Source organism: Falco peregrinus, chromosome 9, assembly GCF_023634155.1.
Source record: "Falco peregrinus isolate bFalPer1 chromosome 9, bFalPer1.pri, whole genome shotgun sequence".
NCBI lineage: Eukaryota > Metazoa > Chordata > Aves > Falconiformes > Falconidae > Falco > Falco peregrinus.
This window is the reverse complement of record NC_073729.1, coordinates 17,123,658-17,137,203: the sequence shown is the minus strand read 5'-3', so window position 1 is coordinate 17,137,203 and position 13,546 is coordinate 17,123,658. Positions and strand designations below refer to the sequence as shown.

The following is a 13,546-nucleotide window of genomic DNA, read 5'->3' as shown; positions in this document are numbered from 1 at the left end:
GTGTTGTCCAGGTGCTTTGTGGCAAGTGTGCAACAGCAGCCATCCAGCCGAGCTGTGTTCCAGGCATCTTGCACAGGTACACTGGAGCTGCAGGTAGCACGTGCACCATCACTACAGTGCTTCTCGGCATCACTGGGCTTAACCACACACGTGCCGTAGGGTGCCCAGCTATATTACACAGTCTGTGTTTCTGGGAAGTGTTGGACAAAGTGACTTAGTGTGCATGTGTTGTACAACCAACCTGGACATACTCAGAAGCAGAGGAAGTTCTGGTTGGTGCATACCCACCCGTAAGTCTTCAGGAACTCTTGCACAGAAGCGCTGTAGTCCTCTATGCTGCGGACTACAGTCCGATAGATACCTGCTTTGAAAGGTTTCATCCCCAATACTCCACACTGTTGGTAAGAAAAAAGCAAATCCATATAGGCATGTGTGAGGAAAACTAGGGTTCCAAAGGCAGTTGCAGGAGCTTAGTGGCAGAAACAGAAGCAATTTTGGGGTGGATGTTAGAAGCTAGACTTGAAAGATATTTTTTCATAATTTTGAGGATCAGTTTTAGGATGATTGAGAGTCTAGTTTTAGGTATGTTTATTTCTAAAACACTTCTGCACTTCTGAGAACTTCCCAGGTGACTGTTAATGGGGGAACTGAAGTGCCTTCCTTGATGGCAGTGCATTGCCATCAGAGGCAACAGTGAGGCAAACTGGAGATGCTGCAGTCATCCTCCTCCAGCTGTGCTTTTGTATCCCCTCCTGTGCACTAGTTCTGGCACTCAGCTAGTCTTTTACTGAGCCAGTTCTAGGTGCCAAAGCAGGTAAAATCTCATTTTACAGTAAAAGAAAAAGAAGTAGTTTCCAGCCAGCTTGGCTCCTGAAATGAGACAAACCTGTATTTGATATCAGTAAATACTTTTCCTGTTACATCCCAGCAAATGCTGCTTCTGTGCGGCGCATTTGGTGGTTTGCAAAGAATTTACCCAGACAACAAGCTTTCAACCTCTAATATCCCATCCTTTGGATTAATCAATGCAGTACTTCTCTGGTATCCTTTTTCCTTAAGGAGCAGAAGATGGTATGGCTGTATTGTAGTTCTGTTAAGCTTTCTTTTAGCTTTATGAAAGTAGCACTTGCTGATTCAGAGAAGACACACCTAAGATAGATTGGAAGTTATCGTTACTGTCTTGGGCTTTATTGAAGGAGGAGTGAACACAAGGAGATTCATGAAATTTATAGTTGTGTATGTCTAATCTAGGATCATTTACTTAATGCTGGTTTTCTGAAGATATGTATGGTCTAGATATAAAACACCCTTGCACTTAATATTCCATTTTATGGATCTTTCATGTTGTCTTTTTTTACAGACTTTTTGGTGGCAAGCCTAGTAAACAAGTTCCCATCACAACAGTTGAAAATATGAAAAATTCAGTAGTCATCTCCAATCCTCACGCTACTATGAACCAGCAGGGTAATCTTGATTCACCATCTGGCAGTGGTATGCTGAGCAGTGGGGGCAGCAGTCCTCTGTATAGTAAAAACCCAGATATGAACCAATCTCCACTAGCTTCTAGTCCCAGTTCAGCACATTCAGCTCCTTCCAACAGCTTAACGTGGGGTACCAACGCGAGTAGCTCTTCTGCTGTTAGCAAGGATGGCATTGGATATCAGTCTGTCAGCAGTCTTCATACCAGCTGTGAATCCATTGATATCTCTCTGAGCAGTGGAGGTGGGCTGAGCCATAACTCCTCCAGTGGCTTGATTCCAGCCTCTAAAGATGATTCTCTGACTCCCTTTGTCCGAACCAACAGTGTTAAGACTACGTTGTCTGAAAGGTTAGTGGGTTTTTTTCTCTCATTTCCATATGTTTGTATATATCTCAAATGTGAATGAAGTGCTGGCAGCAGTAACTGACGCTGCAGGTATAAATCAAGTTGTGCTTCTGGCAAGATAAGACTGGATATTACTGCTACATAGAAAATATTACTAGAACAGACAAAAAAGCCATTCCAGGCAAGGAGCCCAGTTCAGAGCAAGAGGATGGGTTCAGGTGAGTTTTTTAATTTGCTATGGTAGCCAGCGTGGCAACTTCTCTCGCTACTATATTATACCTAATATTTGAATTTGGCATCATATATTATGCTTCCAGAGATCTCCGGTTAGTTGATCTGATAGTGATACTCCAAAAGACCTCCATCATTATACCATTTTGATTTGAGAAGCCAACTGTTTCCTGTTAAAACTCTCGTTGATAACATTTGACAAGCGTTTAAACTGGAGGTCATGCTGAAAAGAGAAGTCCCTGTCTCAGCCACTTGATCCCTTCTTGGCCTCTCCCTGCTGTCCTGTCCCATCTCCAGCTGCTCCTGACAATGTTTTGATACAGGCATTCCTGTGAATGCTTTGTGCGCCTGCCTGGGAGGTGGATCCAGCTGAAGAATGATCACCTGAATTGTGTTTCGGTCACCTGAATTGTGTTTCGGACCGGTCACTTCCCCAGCTCTTTACACGATGAGCTTCGTCGGTATCTGTGTGGACACAGAGTAGGAGCTGGGGACAGGCTGAGTGGGGGCGAGGGAATGGGGCTGCTTTTTCAGTGTCAGAGCTGCATTAACGGCACGTTGAGCTAACCTCGGGATAAACCAGACAATGACTTGCAGTGCATGGTCTCCAAGCGACCTTTTGCAGTAGGCTGCAGTACCCTTGCAAGCTTTTGAAATCAGCTACATCCTGATGTGCAGTTATGTAGTCAGGTGGCAAAATGTTTGTAGTTGCATCTCAATGGAGAAAATTAGCATCGAATATAATGTTCTGACAGTTTGGGTTTCTGATTGTGTTTTATTGTAACTCCTTTTTGTTCTCTCCTCTTTTCATTCTAATGTTCCTTCTCTTGTTTTCTGTCTTGTTGGACTGATTCTTCTAGCCCTCTTTCTTCCCCTGCTGCTAGCCCCAAATTCTGCCGAAATACTTTGCCCAGGAGACAGGACAGGTAATGCTGTCTCAGGACAGGAGTACGCACAAGGCCGTAGGTTTTGTTGCCCATGTCAGTGAAGCAAATTGTTTTGTGACAAACTGTGCTCAGTTGAGTCCTCTGCTGTGTTCATCGTTCAGGTGTGAACTGACACAAAGACATGCCAGTGAGAGTCCCCTCAAACACCCCATCATTCCACCTAAATCAATCTGGAGAATGGCATACAGCAGAGTTGGCATGTTTTTGGTGTTGTTACTGGGAACGTCTTTTGGTTTGTGGGGGTATTTTTTCCTCCCCCTTCATTTCTTTGCCAAAGGCAATTTGAAAACCTTGCCATTTTTTTCTACCAATCTAAACTCTCACTAGCATTTCAGCATTCCTCTGGCATGCTGCTTTCCCCACTGCCTTTCAGGCCTGTCCTTTTTGTCGTGAAGTCCCCGTGTCATTCAGTGTCGTCAGTCTTTTATTGCAGTTTGGCTCATGAGTGTTTTGCAGGGACTTGGGTACATCCATCCTTGTAAAGGCAAATGCTAAAGTTAGGAAAAGGTGACCCAAATCGAAACATTCTAGCTCACTTTTGCTCACCGCTGTAATTTTAATCAGTCCCATGCTGTAACTTCTAGCTGTAAAGATTGTCATTAAATTAATTTATTTAAGCACGTGGATATTGTCTTTAAAAACGAATTAACAGACTCTGCGCAGTTACAAGTTCATCAGTTGTAAAAACAGAAACTTGATTATATGAGTTTTGGACAACTAATAGGTTCCTTTTACTTCACTAAGGGAATTTAAGCTAAGGTTTGAAAATTTGAACAGTCTGGGCTCAATACTTTTACTGATGCACATTGCAGCTGCCTAGCAGTAATTAGCTGCATTCCCTAAATGGTGTCTGCTGAAAGAAATGACGGCAAGGTTGGACTTGAAGATTCTCATCAGTTTTCACAAATAGTCTGCCTCGCGCCTGCTGAGAAACATATTTTTAAGCATTCATTGGACATTTAAAGAGCCATTTGTTTTTTTTCACTGTGGGTAGGAGAAATAGCAAAATCACATTGTGAGCAGATGAGATTCATTGGCATGGTACCAGATGCATGTTTGTGCAAATCCACACCTGGGTAAGGAGGTTTTTGCATGTTTCTGTAGGAAGGGCTCAGCACCTTTTCCTCTGAAAAGGTGATGCAGATGTTTGTCCGTCCTTCGTCCTGATCTTATTCCTTCCCTTTTGTTCTTCTCTGAAGTTCTTTTCTTTTAACTTTTCTGCAGCGACCCACATCTTGATAGGAACACTTTGCCTAAGAAGGGACTCAGGTATTGGTGTTTCCACACGGTTTAACAGCTTTTGTTGTGGCTTTGGAGTTTGCTTTGTGTTTCTGTTGTGGCTGGTGGTGATGGTCTCAGTTTGCAAGAGGTGGCAACAATATTGTTTCTTTCTTTCTTTCTTTCTCTCTTTCTTTAATCCTCTAAAGCGGCCATTGACCACTGTGGTTGTTTTTTTTTCATTCAGTGGCTTCTCTGCTTGAGCAGGAACTGTGGCTTTTGCTGGCTGAATTGCTGAAAAGCATCTCATAAACCACCACTGGGCTTGACTTGAAAACAATAATTTTGCAGCTTCTATGGCTATTACATGGAATGACTTGAGATCATTTTCACCCCGGGAACCTTGGTGTTGATAGGCAAATAGAAGAGATTTCCAATATCATGCCAAACCTTTTAGGATGAGATTGGGCATATTAATTTGAAAAAAAATTTTTTTTTGCAGAATATCTAAATATATAGGGCTCTTAGAGATGATTTCTACTCCTCTAGGAAAGAACAAAACAATCCCCAAACTAACTCTTGTCAATTGTCTTCTTATACATTTTCTGTATCTGTAAAGCTGTGATTTTTATAACATAAAAAAACTGCACTGAAAAAGATTTTTCCATTGATAGAAGCAATTCTAGCAAGATCGTCAACATTAGCGTATTAATTAAATGCTGTAAGTATTACAGAATCTACAGAAGATATCTTAGACAATTTAGATAAAAAATTGCTTAATGCAACTTCTGGGACCACTGAGTCACTGCCTTGAAGTTGCAGCTGCAATTTATTCTGTACTATAGACGATGTTCTTCACAGCAGCCTTGGCCCATGAAGCTGAGAGCCAAAAGCCTTTCTTAAAATGGCACTTTGTTTAAAATGTTTCTGTGGTTCTCAAGCATGTCTCTAATAAATACAGGTTTTCTTTTATGACTAAAACATTTAAGTGCTGAAGAGGTAGGTATTAAAGCTGCAAAAATAATAATAAAAAAGAAATCCTTAGTGTGTTAAAGTAAAATGACTGTTTGAAGCCCCTTTCTTAATAAACTGATACATGTGCAAAGTTTAAGAGATGCAGATAGTCAGAGTCTGTTGCTTAAGTGTTGAAGCCTAAGCAGAAGAATGAATGTATTTTTTGAAAGCAGTGTGAGTTTTTGCAACATTAGTTGTTGTAGTGTTCACATAGATCTAGAAGTCTCAATAAGTGATATCTTACTGCAGAGCATTTATTTGGAGGGAATCTAACTAAATAGATAATATTGGCTAGTAATGGGCTCCAAGTGTTTAGTTTTTGGAATGAGAACCAGTAAGAGAAAAAGCAGATGTCTGCTGATGGATTTCAGTGTTTGTCTTATGCCAAGTGTTTCCATGATGCTGTTTCTGTCGATACCTGTACCCTATCATGTATTTCACATAACCCCTGTGGTAACATTCCTATTTTTCAGGCATATACAGGAGCAGGTTTAAAACTTTGCTTAAGCTGAAGCCAGCGGGTGTTTTGCCAGTGATGTTGGCATAGACAACATTTCCACTATTTTCTGTGCCCACAGAAAAGGCTAAACATAGTCTTCTTTATGATGATTTAATGCTATTAGTTTTGAACTAAATGGGATAAACCTCCACAGGCCTCTATATTAATGTCTCTGGAGTATGAGTTATTGGGTCACAACTCGTTGAAAAATCTGATAATGGCTGTGTTGACTTGAATTTAGTTATAATATGACAAAAAGCTAGCTAAGCGTAGCCATGCACCAAAACATTAAAATAGTGATGGAATTTTGGCATAACCTAAGGAAAGGAAAGGATTTCCAAAGTATGGTTTTATGTTTAAGTTGTACATACGTAATACACACTATATTTTATGCTACAGTGTTACAGTGCTCGAGTTCTGTCTTTAGCTTTTTAGTCACTACTAGTTTGGCTGTTACTGTGGGAGGTTTTTTCCCCATACAGAGGTGGAATGAATTAGGAACAGCTTAGAACAACTTGGAGTAGCTCCTTAAATCAGAATTTTGTTGGGTTTATCTAATTTTGATCCTTAAATTTCATACGAGTCTTATTCCATCTTTCTTTCCTTCTCTCCCTTCCCAAGTCTTGTGATATTTCGTGGTTGGTTTGGGGGCTTTTTTTGAATTTATTTATTGTAAATAACTGTCAAAGTTCATTTTGAAAAAACTGTTTGGTTTTGCAGGTATACTCCATCCTCCCAACTCCGTAATCAGGAAGATGCAAAAGAATGGCTACGGTCCCATTCAGCAGGAGGACTTCAGGATACTGCTGGCAATTCTCCATTTTCATCTGGATCCAGCATAACATCACCCTCTGGAACCAGATTTAACTTCTCACAGCTTGGTGAATAATTATCCGTTTAAATAATCATAGCAATACAGTGTGTGTCTTAAAAATAGCATATTACACAATATGATTTTCTTTCAGCAGCTCCAAGTCCCACATTCAGCTTCAGGAAGCACTTTCACTGAAATGAGTGTGACTAATTAGCATTATTATCTTGTATGCCCAAAGGTGGCATACTTGCAGTAGCTCTTTGAAAATACTTCTCTGGGAGTAATCAGATGCCTTAATATAAATTGTGAACTCTTCAGCAGAGCTATTTGTTAGTATCACACATTGGTGTGCTTAAAGGACTTAAATCTTAAAATTAAGAGTTGCCTACCTGTTTAGTAATACCACTTTAAAATCCAAGCATATTACTTACTACACGTGCCAGTTTCATCAGTGTAAGATATTTTATCTTTGTATGTATGCGCAGGTGGCTTGTTGGGAAATCACAGAAAGCACAGTCTGAAATAATATGTAAAAGTCAGAGTCATTTAAAGTCAGAAAAAATGCCATTCCTTCACTGAACTACATTGATAAAAGTAAACACTTCTTAAATGAAGGAAACGATAAAAGTTGATGGACAGGATCAATAAAACATTGCAGGTCTTAGTTGGCCGTATCAGCAGTTGAAATAACCTAATTAAAAGTGCCAGCAGACCTCATCTCTGGTGTGCTCGTTAAATATTACTTAGTTGCCTTTGCCATTTGTTTAAGTAGGGAAATCAATCTTAACAGTATATATATTGTCTTTAAGTTCAGTGACTTTTGGAAAATACTATGTAAGCCAGACATTTTCTTTTTGACTTTGAAGCCCTCCGTCTTTTCTAGAATGATAAAGAAATGCTCTACAAGACAGTTAAGCCTATACTTGTGCACTTCTTGTGTTGTGTGAATTTGCAGCAGCTTACGCAGTCGCTTATTTCTAGTGCAGTTTTTGAGTTGCAGCAGTGGCATTTTCGAGCCTTTCTTTGAGTATGCTGAAAAAACCCAGATTAAATAAACAGCTTTAAATAAACCGACACTTAACAGAATTTCAGCTGAACGTACACACAGTGTAATTACATTGCCAACAGCTAACAGACTGTCATGAAAGTTCATGAAAGTACTTCAGTGGTCAAAAGAAAAAAAAAGGTTACAATAGGCTTATGAAGTTTATGAAGTTAACTCTTTATGGAGAATTTTGAGGATTATTTACATTATTAAGCTTCAAAAGCTGTTTGGTCACAAGCAATTAACAAAAAAGTAAGAAAAAGATATTTTTATGTATTCTTAAGGAAAGAGCTTGCAGAGACGGGGTCAAGAGAGATCATTGCATTTAATTTAATTTAATTAATTAAATTTAATTTAATAGCAAATGTTGATATGAAAGTTGAGCACCTTTAAACTGAGTTATGGTATCTTCTACAATAGTCCGTATCAGTTGATGGTGTATGTAGCAACAGGCACCGACAGTACACCAAGAGGAACCTGCCAGTTGAACAGCAATTTTGTTGTTCTCTTTTTTTTTTTGCCGCGAATCAACTTGTTCTTAGTAAATAGCAGGTATAATTTTAGCACAGCAGTTCTTCAAGAAAATGTGAAACTGGAGTAAACGTTTTGTACTCTAAACACTGGCTGGAAGAATCTTGGCTTTTGAGGCAGAATTTATATTTTATAATTCTTAGGACTTCATGGTAGAAGGAAACAATTCTGAAATACATAACTATCAGGAAACCAAAGCTCTTAAAATTTGTGACTTAAATACACAGAAAAATATAATTTTTTGAGAGCTTTGAAGGAGGCAGTTCATAAGGCCTTTTCTATATAGGCAAAATACTAGTTTAAATTCCTTCAGGCACTTCAGTCCTTTCTGAGTTCTGTTTTGACTGTTCCAAATCAAGTGATGGTTAATTAGTTCATGCCTACAAGGTGTTAGTGAATTGACTGAGCTTGTCTGTAGAAGCATAGGCATATCACTCAGTGCTTAAAATGACTTTATTTACTTGAGTTTTCTTATTCACTAGCTTAATTTGCATACCATATATTTGAGTTCATTGAATTTAGGAAAACAGTGAAGCCTGGAGAGGACAACATAAAAATTTTGTGTCTTAAAAAAATACTTTTTTTGGTAGTTGCACAAAAATTAGGTATGACGTTTTGTGGTCACGCAAATAAATAGGTGTTTATTCTTCGCTTTATAGCAAGCCCAACCACAGCAGCCCAGATGAGTCTGTCGAACCCAACTATGCTGCGGACCCACAGCCTTTCCAATGCAGATGGTCCTTATGACCCCTACAGTGATACGCGCTTCAGGAACAGCTCAATGTCCCTGGACGAGAAAAGCAGAACAATGAGCCGGTCTGGCTCTTTCCGCGATGGCTTTGAAGAAGGTCAGTAAAGCATGTGATGGTGCTGGAGATGATCAGAAGATGACGTTCACACATAAACCTGATAGGAATTTGGTACTTTTCAGTTCAGCATAGTGGTCATTTCAGAGCACAGTTCTCTCTGTGTGGAGGTCTCAGTGTTAGATAAGACTTTAGTCCTAGTCATCATTGTTCTGATGATATTCATTCAGTGTTTCTTCTGGCAAGACATAGGAAAGCATGTAAGTGTTGTACCTAGACCATCACTGTTCAAGAAGATGTTTAAACGCATCCTGTGCTTCATTTTTAGTGATCTCAGTTCTTCTGAACCTGGACCTCCACACTTCTGTTGTGGTATAAATAATTGATATCAGCCAGACTGTTGTTTCTGTCCCGGTTAATTTTCCCAGCATTTAATCTGTATTCAAATGTCTTTACTTTTTATTTCTGCCGAATAGCCTGGGTTGATATCACACAGCTTCCACAGAAGGTACCTATGTAGTTCTTCAAAATATCTAGGCCCTTCTTTTTAATTCCTCATCATCTTTTCAAATATGTAGTCATACCTAATAAAAGAAACCCGTGTAAATGTAAGAAGAAAAAGTCATTTACCTATAAATAAACATTCCATTTGGTTGCTGCTGATGAAGTGACCTTACGGCTGGAGTGGCTATATGAGCACAAGCTAAAACCCTCAAGCATGGCGCATTGGGAAGTCGAGCACAGGGTGAGCTCTGGGAGCAGTTCGTGGGAAGGTCATAGGACTCTTTCAGCAGTAGCTCTTTGAGTCTGAAATCTCCTTTCTGGCAAGGATTGGGAGCTTGGTTGGCTATGAAATACTTTATCGCTGCAGGTCACACAAGCTCTTGCCAGTTTGCTTCCTCCACTGCTGCAGACCTGCCCTTAGCATTTAATACCAGTATACTTAGCAGCATATAATACCAGTGCCCCATTGCTGCTGCTCCCCTAGAGCCCAGCATGCGTGGAAGCCACCCTCAAGTACTTGTAGAGGCCTTTAAGAGCCACAAGGTGCCTTCTGGAGATACTGGTTAGCCCATCAATTTTCTGCCATTGGAAGAGGTAGAAAATGTGTATTGACTATGGCTTCAGAAAGATTCAGGGCTAATTCATTATTGAATGTAGTCAATCTAACTCCATTACATTTAATTGTATTTGAGAGCCCCGTGGCTGAGGATCTTCATTAGAGGTTGAAAATCATTAGAATAATGCTGTAGGGCTGAAAACAGTGTCGTTGCGGGAGTTAACCTCTCTTTGTGCCGTGCTCTCCGAAAGCTAGGTGGTGAACAGTCAAAGACTGCCAGATACTTAAGTCAGTTGATCTCCATTCTGTGATGAACTGTCCTGCTCTAACTAAAGAGTTCCTTAATATAATCTGTGAAGGAATTTAAATAACTGCACCTGTGTTATACTTAAATGATTTACTGAAAGGGCTATTACAGCAAAACTTAATCAGGCTTTATTGAAGACATCCTCAAAAAGATTGTAACTGTAGTCTTTTAAAGTGCACTTAACATGGCAACAAATCCGTTTGGGCATGTGGGAGGTTAAACTATCTTTTATAATTCAGAAATTCTTGTCCAGGAGAGAGGCTAGTTTGGAAGAATGTTTCATAAGTATTACATGTTTGAGGACAAACCATTTTAAAGGAAAGGATAGGAAAATGGAAGAGTTAGGTGAAATGTTCTACAAAGTGCTTTTCCTTCGTTTAAAAAAAGTAATAAAAATTAAGTCCAAGAAAAATTTACCAAGTTATGGACTTGAAAGCAGTGGAAAAGTATCACTTTTGTACGCAAGGAAGGAATTTGACCCTAAGTGGACTTGCTGAAGAAGTGCCTTTTAGATTTTCCTAAATTTTTGGTACCTAAAAAAATAATAATATTTTACCAGATGGGATGAATGTTTAGATTAGGTCTCTGTATTTTTGTGTTCAGGTTAAGGTGTTGTGCCGCTTCTCTGGCCATACAGAAGGCAGGGATAACCTGCTTATTAGCTCCTGCTTATTTCTCAGGGAGTCACAAGTTACAAGTGAGCAGCAAGGTGTTCTGAATGGGGCATATGTGTTCAGACCTGTGGATCTATAGATATTCACCTTCACCTTGAAAGACTAGATCAAAAAGTAATCTAGAAATTAATGAACAAATTGATTTTATGTAATCAGCCAATGTCAAATGAAGCATAAATCCAGGTCTTAAGCGAAGCTCACCAACCTACTTATTAGCACATAAGATTGTAAGACATTTGTTTCTTATCAGCTTCAGCAGGGCTAGGATTTATCCTTAAAAGCCTTTTTCTATTTTGTCTCTGGAGTGTGAAGTACAGTCATGTTCTGGCACAGCACAGCATGTAGGTCAGAATGTTAGCCAGCCTTGCGGTACATAATGCTTTTGATAGGAACGGTTTCAGGGCTGGGGAGATGCCAGCAGGAACAGTCTCCAAATTATCTAGAACTTCAGGGGAAAAAACAGCCTAAAATGTAAGTGGTCTCTGGGCTATCCAGTGGCCCCGCTTCCCTGGTCATCGGTCTTCCCAGGAGCTGTGCTGCCACTGGCTCCACCGTGAGACTTCGACCTCCTGGAGAGAAAGGAATTAAATTCATTGTCATCAGGATATACATTTTTATTCCTTTTTGTGCTACTGACTGCAATACCTGTTGTTCTTTCTGCTCTTTGGACAGTTGATCACAGCTAGACCATTTCTTTTCTAACATTAAAAATGATACATGCTTGCATATGCATTTATAGTGCTTTAAAATACTAGCCCCGGAACAATTTGGGTTTGTAGCCTGCATGCAGATGCATGTTAACTGCAAAAAACAGGAATCACATCAAGAGCATAACTGCCTTCAGGCTTCTAATTAAATAGCCTTAAAGTAGCCATCTGCAGATACTTTAAAATGAAATTGCACAAAAATATTAACTCCTTAGTTGTCCTGGAAATCAGAAATCTCAAGTCATATACACATTCAAACGATGCAGTGGTAATGTTTTACAAGGCAAGAGTATGATTCCCAGAGTTATGTGTTCTTTCCTTGTTTTCATTTTGAGCTTGCTTTCCTCCTTTAAAGCCCCAATGTGATCTTAAAAATTCCAGTTGATGCTAACTCAAAAATGCGCATGTCCCAGTCCAGTGTAAGATCTGTTTCTTCTCTGGCCAGTTGGTATGGTTGCTTTTTTGAATACATCTCTGTTAGTAAAAACTGCACAAATGAAGAATATAGAGAGGCAAGCCAGCAAATAATATTATGTTTTCTGTGTGAGTCCATTGGTGGCCCTGCACAATATTGCCTATGCTTTGGGCTTTCCATCCTTAAAAAGGCGGTCCGAAGGGTAAAATGCAGGTAAAAAGAAAAACAATTAGGAGATCTTAAGTGCATAACATCTGTTACATGAGGAGGGTTGAAATAGCTTAGGAATCTTCGGCTTGGAAAATTGATGACTGAAGGGTGATAATATATAATTTAGTGCCTTATAAAGAGGTTAGTTATCCATCACCTCTCATATCACAGGGTTGTGGAGACACGCAAGGAACTTACTGATTCAGCAGCAGAATGAGATTTCTAAACACAGGAGGAGATTTTTGTTACAGGCAAATGTGTTGGTAGATTCAGAAGCAGTTAAGCAAGGTAATGGTAGAGACATCACGGTGACTGAAAAATAGTGGGCTGACTGCAGTTTCCATCTCAGGAATTTCCATCTCTGCTGATTCCCAGCAGATGCAAAGGTCTACCCAGGGAAAAATCACTGGTTATCTGCCGCCTCCTTGCATTCTTTTCCATAAACATGCACTGTGGTTGCAGCCAGCGATGGAGCACACGATTAGACAGACCCTGGGTCTGACTCACGCTGCTTAATTTTATGTACTTAATACAGTACAGTCCTTAACATCTAACTATAAAGATCACTTTAATTGAAAATATGATTAACCAGAAAAAGCAAATGGCTGTGAGGTTTTTTTACTTTCTTGTGGGTTTTTTAAATAGTCTTAAACTCCTCCAGAAGACAACTTAGACTTTGTTTACTTCTTATTCCAGCCTTGCCTTAGGATATAATGTCAGTGGGAAAGCAGAGCCCATTTATTATGAATGTAGGAGAATTGCAGTAGGTAATTAGAGCAAAATGGCAGTTTCTCTAAACTTTTTTTTGGGCTGCAGGATTTACATGAAAGAAAAAGTGATTTAACACGATTTCATATGATTTGTATGAAGTTACCTGAAGTTTGAATGAAAGTTTCAGTTTAAATGTATCTTTTTCCTAAAAATAAAAGTAAAGGAAAGGTAATTTTGCGTGTTTCAGTAGCAGAAAGAATAGCTTTAGGTAGTTGGTTTTTTTAATAGCATGATCAAAAGTAAAGTATGTTACACATAAATCCTAACACACCAGGGTGATGGTGACAGCCTTGAGAACAACAATGTATATGTATATCTTTTACTGGATATATATTTAAATGCAAAAACTGCTTGAAACGGATTCTTTTCCAGAAGAAGTTTTATAGCTATGTTTTCACTCCAGTAATTTTCCTATGAGAGAATGAACTTTGCCTTGTTAAAGAAATGTCATTGCTTTAAAGAAGGACCAAAA

At 39.3% G+C, this 13,546-nt stretch overlaps 1 protein-coding gene across 8 annotated transcripts in view; it reads left to right on the top strand.

Moving 5' to 3' along the window:
- NAV2 (neuron navigator 2) overlaps positions 1-13,546 on the top strand; it is a 410,341-nt gene that overhangs the window by 363,759 nt on the left and 33,036 nt on the right. For 3 of the 8 annotated variants that reach the window (XM_055813584.1, XM_027790864.2, XM_005240333.4), the window contains 5 exons: positions 1,361-1,828; positions 2,917-2,982; positions 4,228-4,272; positions 6,455-6,615; positions 8,784-8,972. In XM_055813584.1, coding sequence (XP_055669559.1) covers positions 1,361-1,828; positions 2,917-2,982; positions 4,228-4,272; positions 6,455-6,615; positions 8,784-8,972 — 929 coding nt within the window. The remainder of the gene's footprint in view (positions 1-1,360; positions 1,829-2,916; positions 2,983-4,227; positions 4,273-6,454; positions 6,616-8,783; positions 8,973-13,546) is intronic. The other 5 variants (XM_055813582.1, XM_027790867.2, XM_055813587.1 and 2 more) reach the window with 2 other exon arrangements.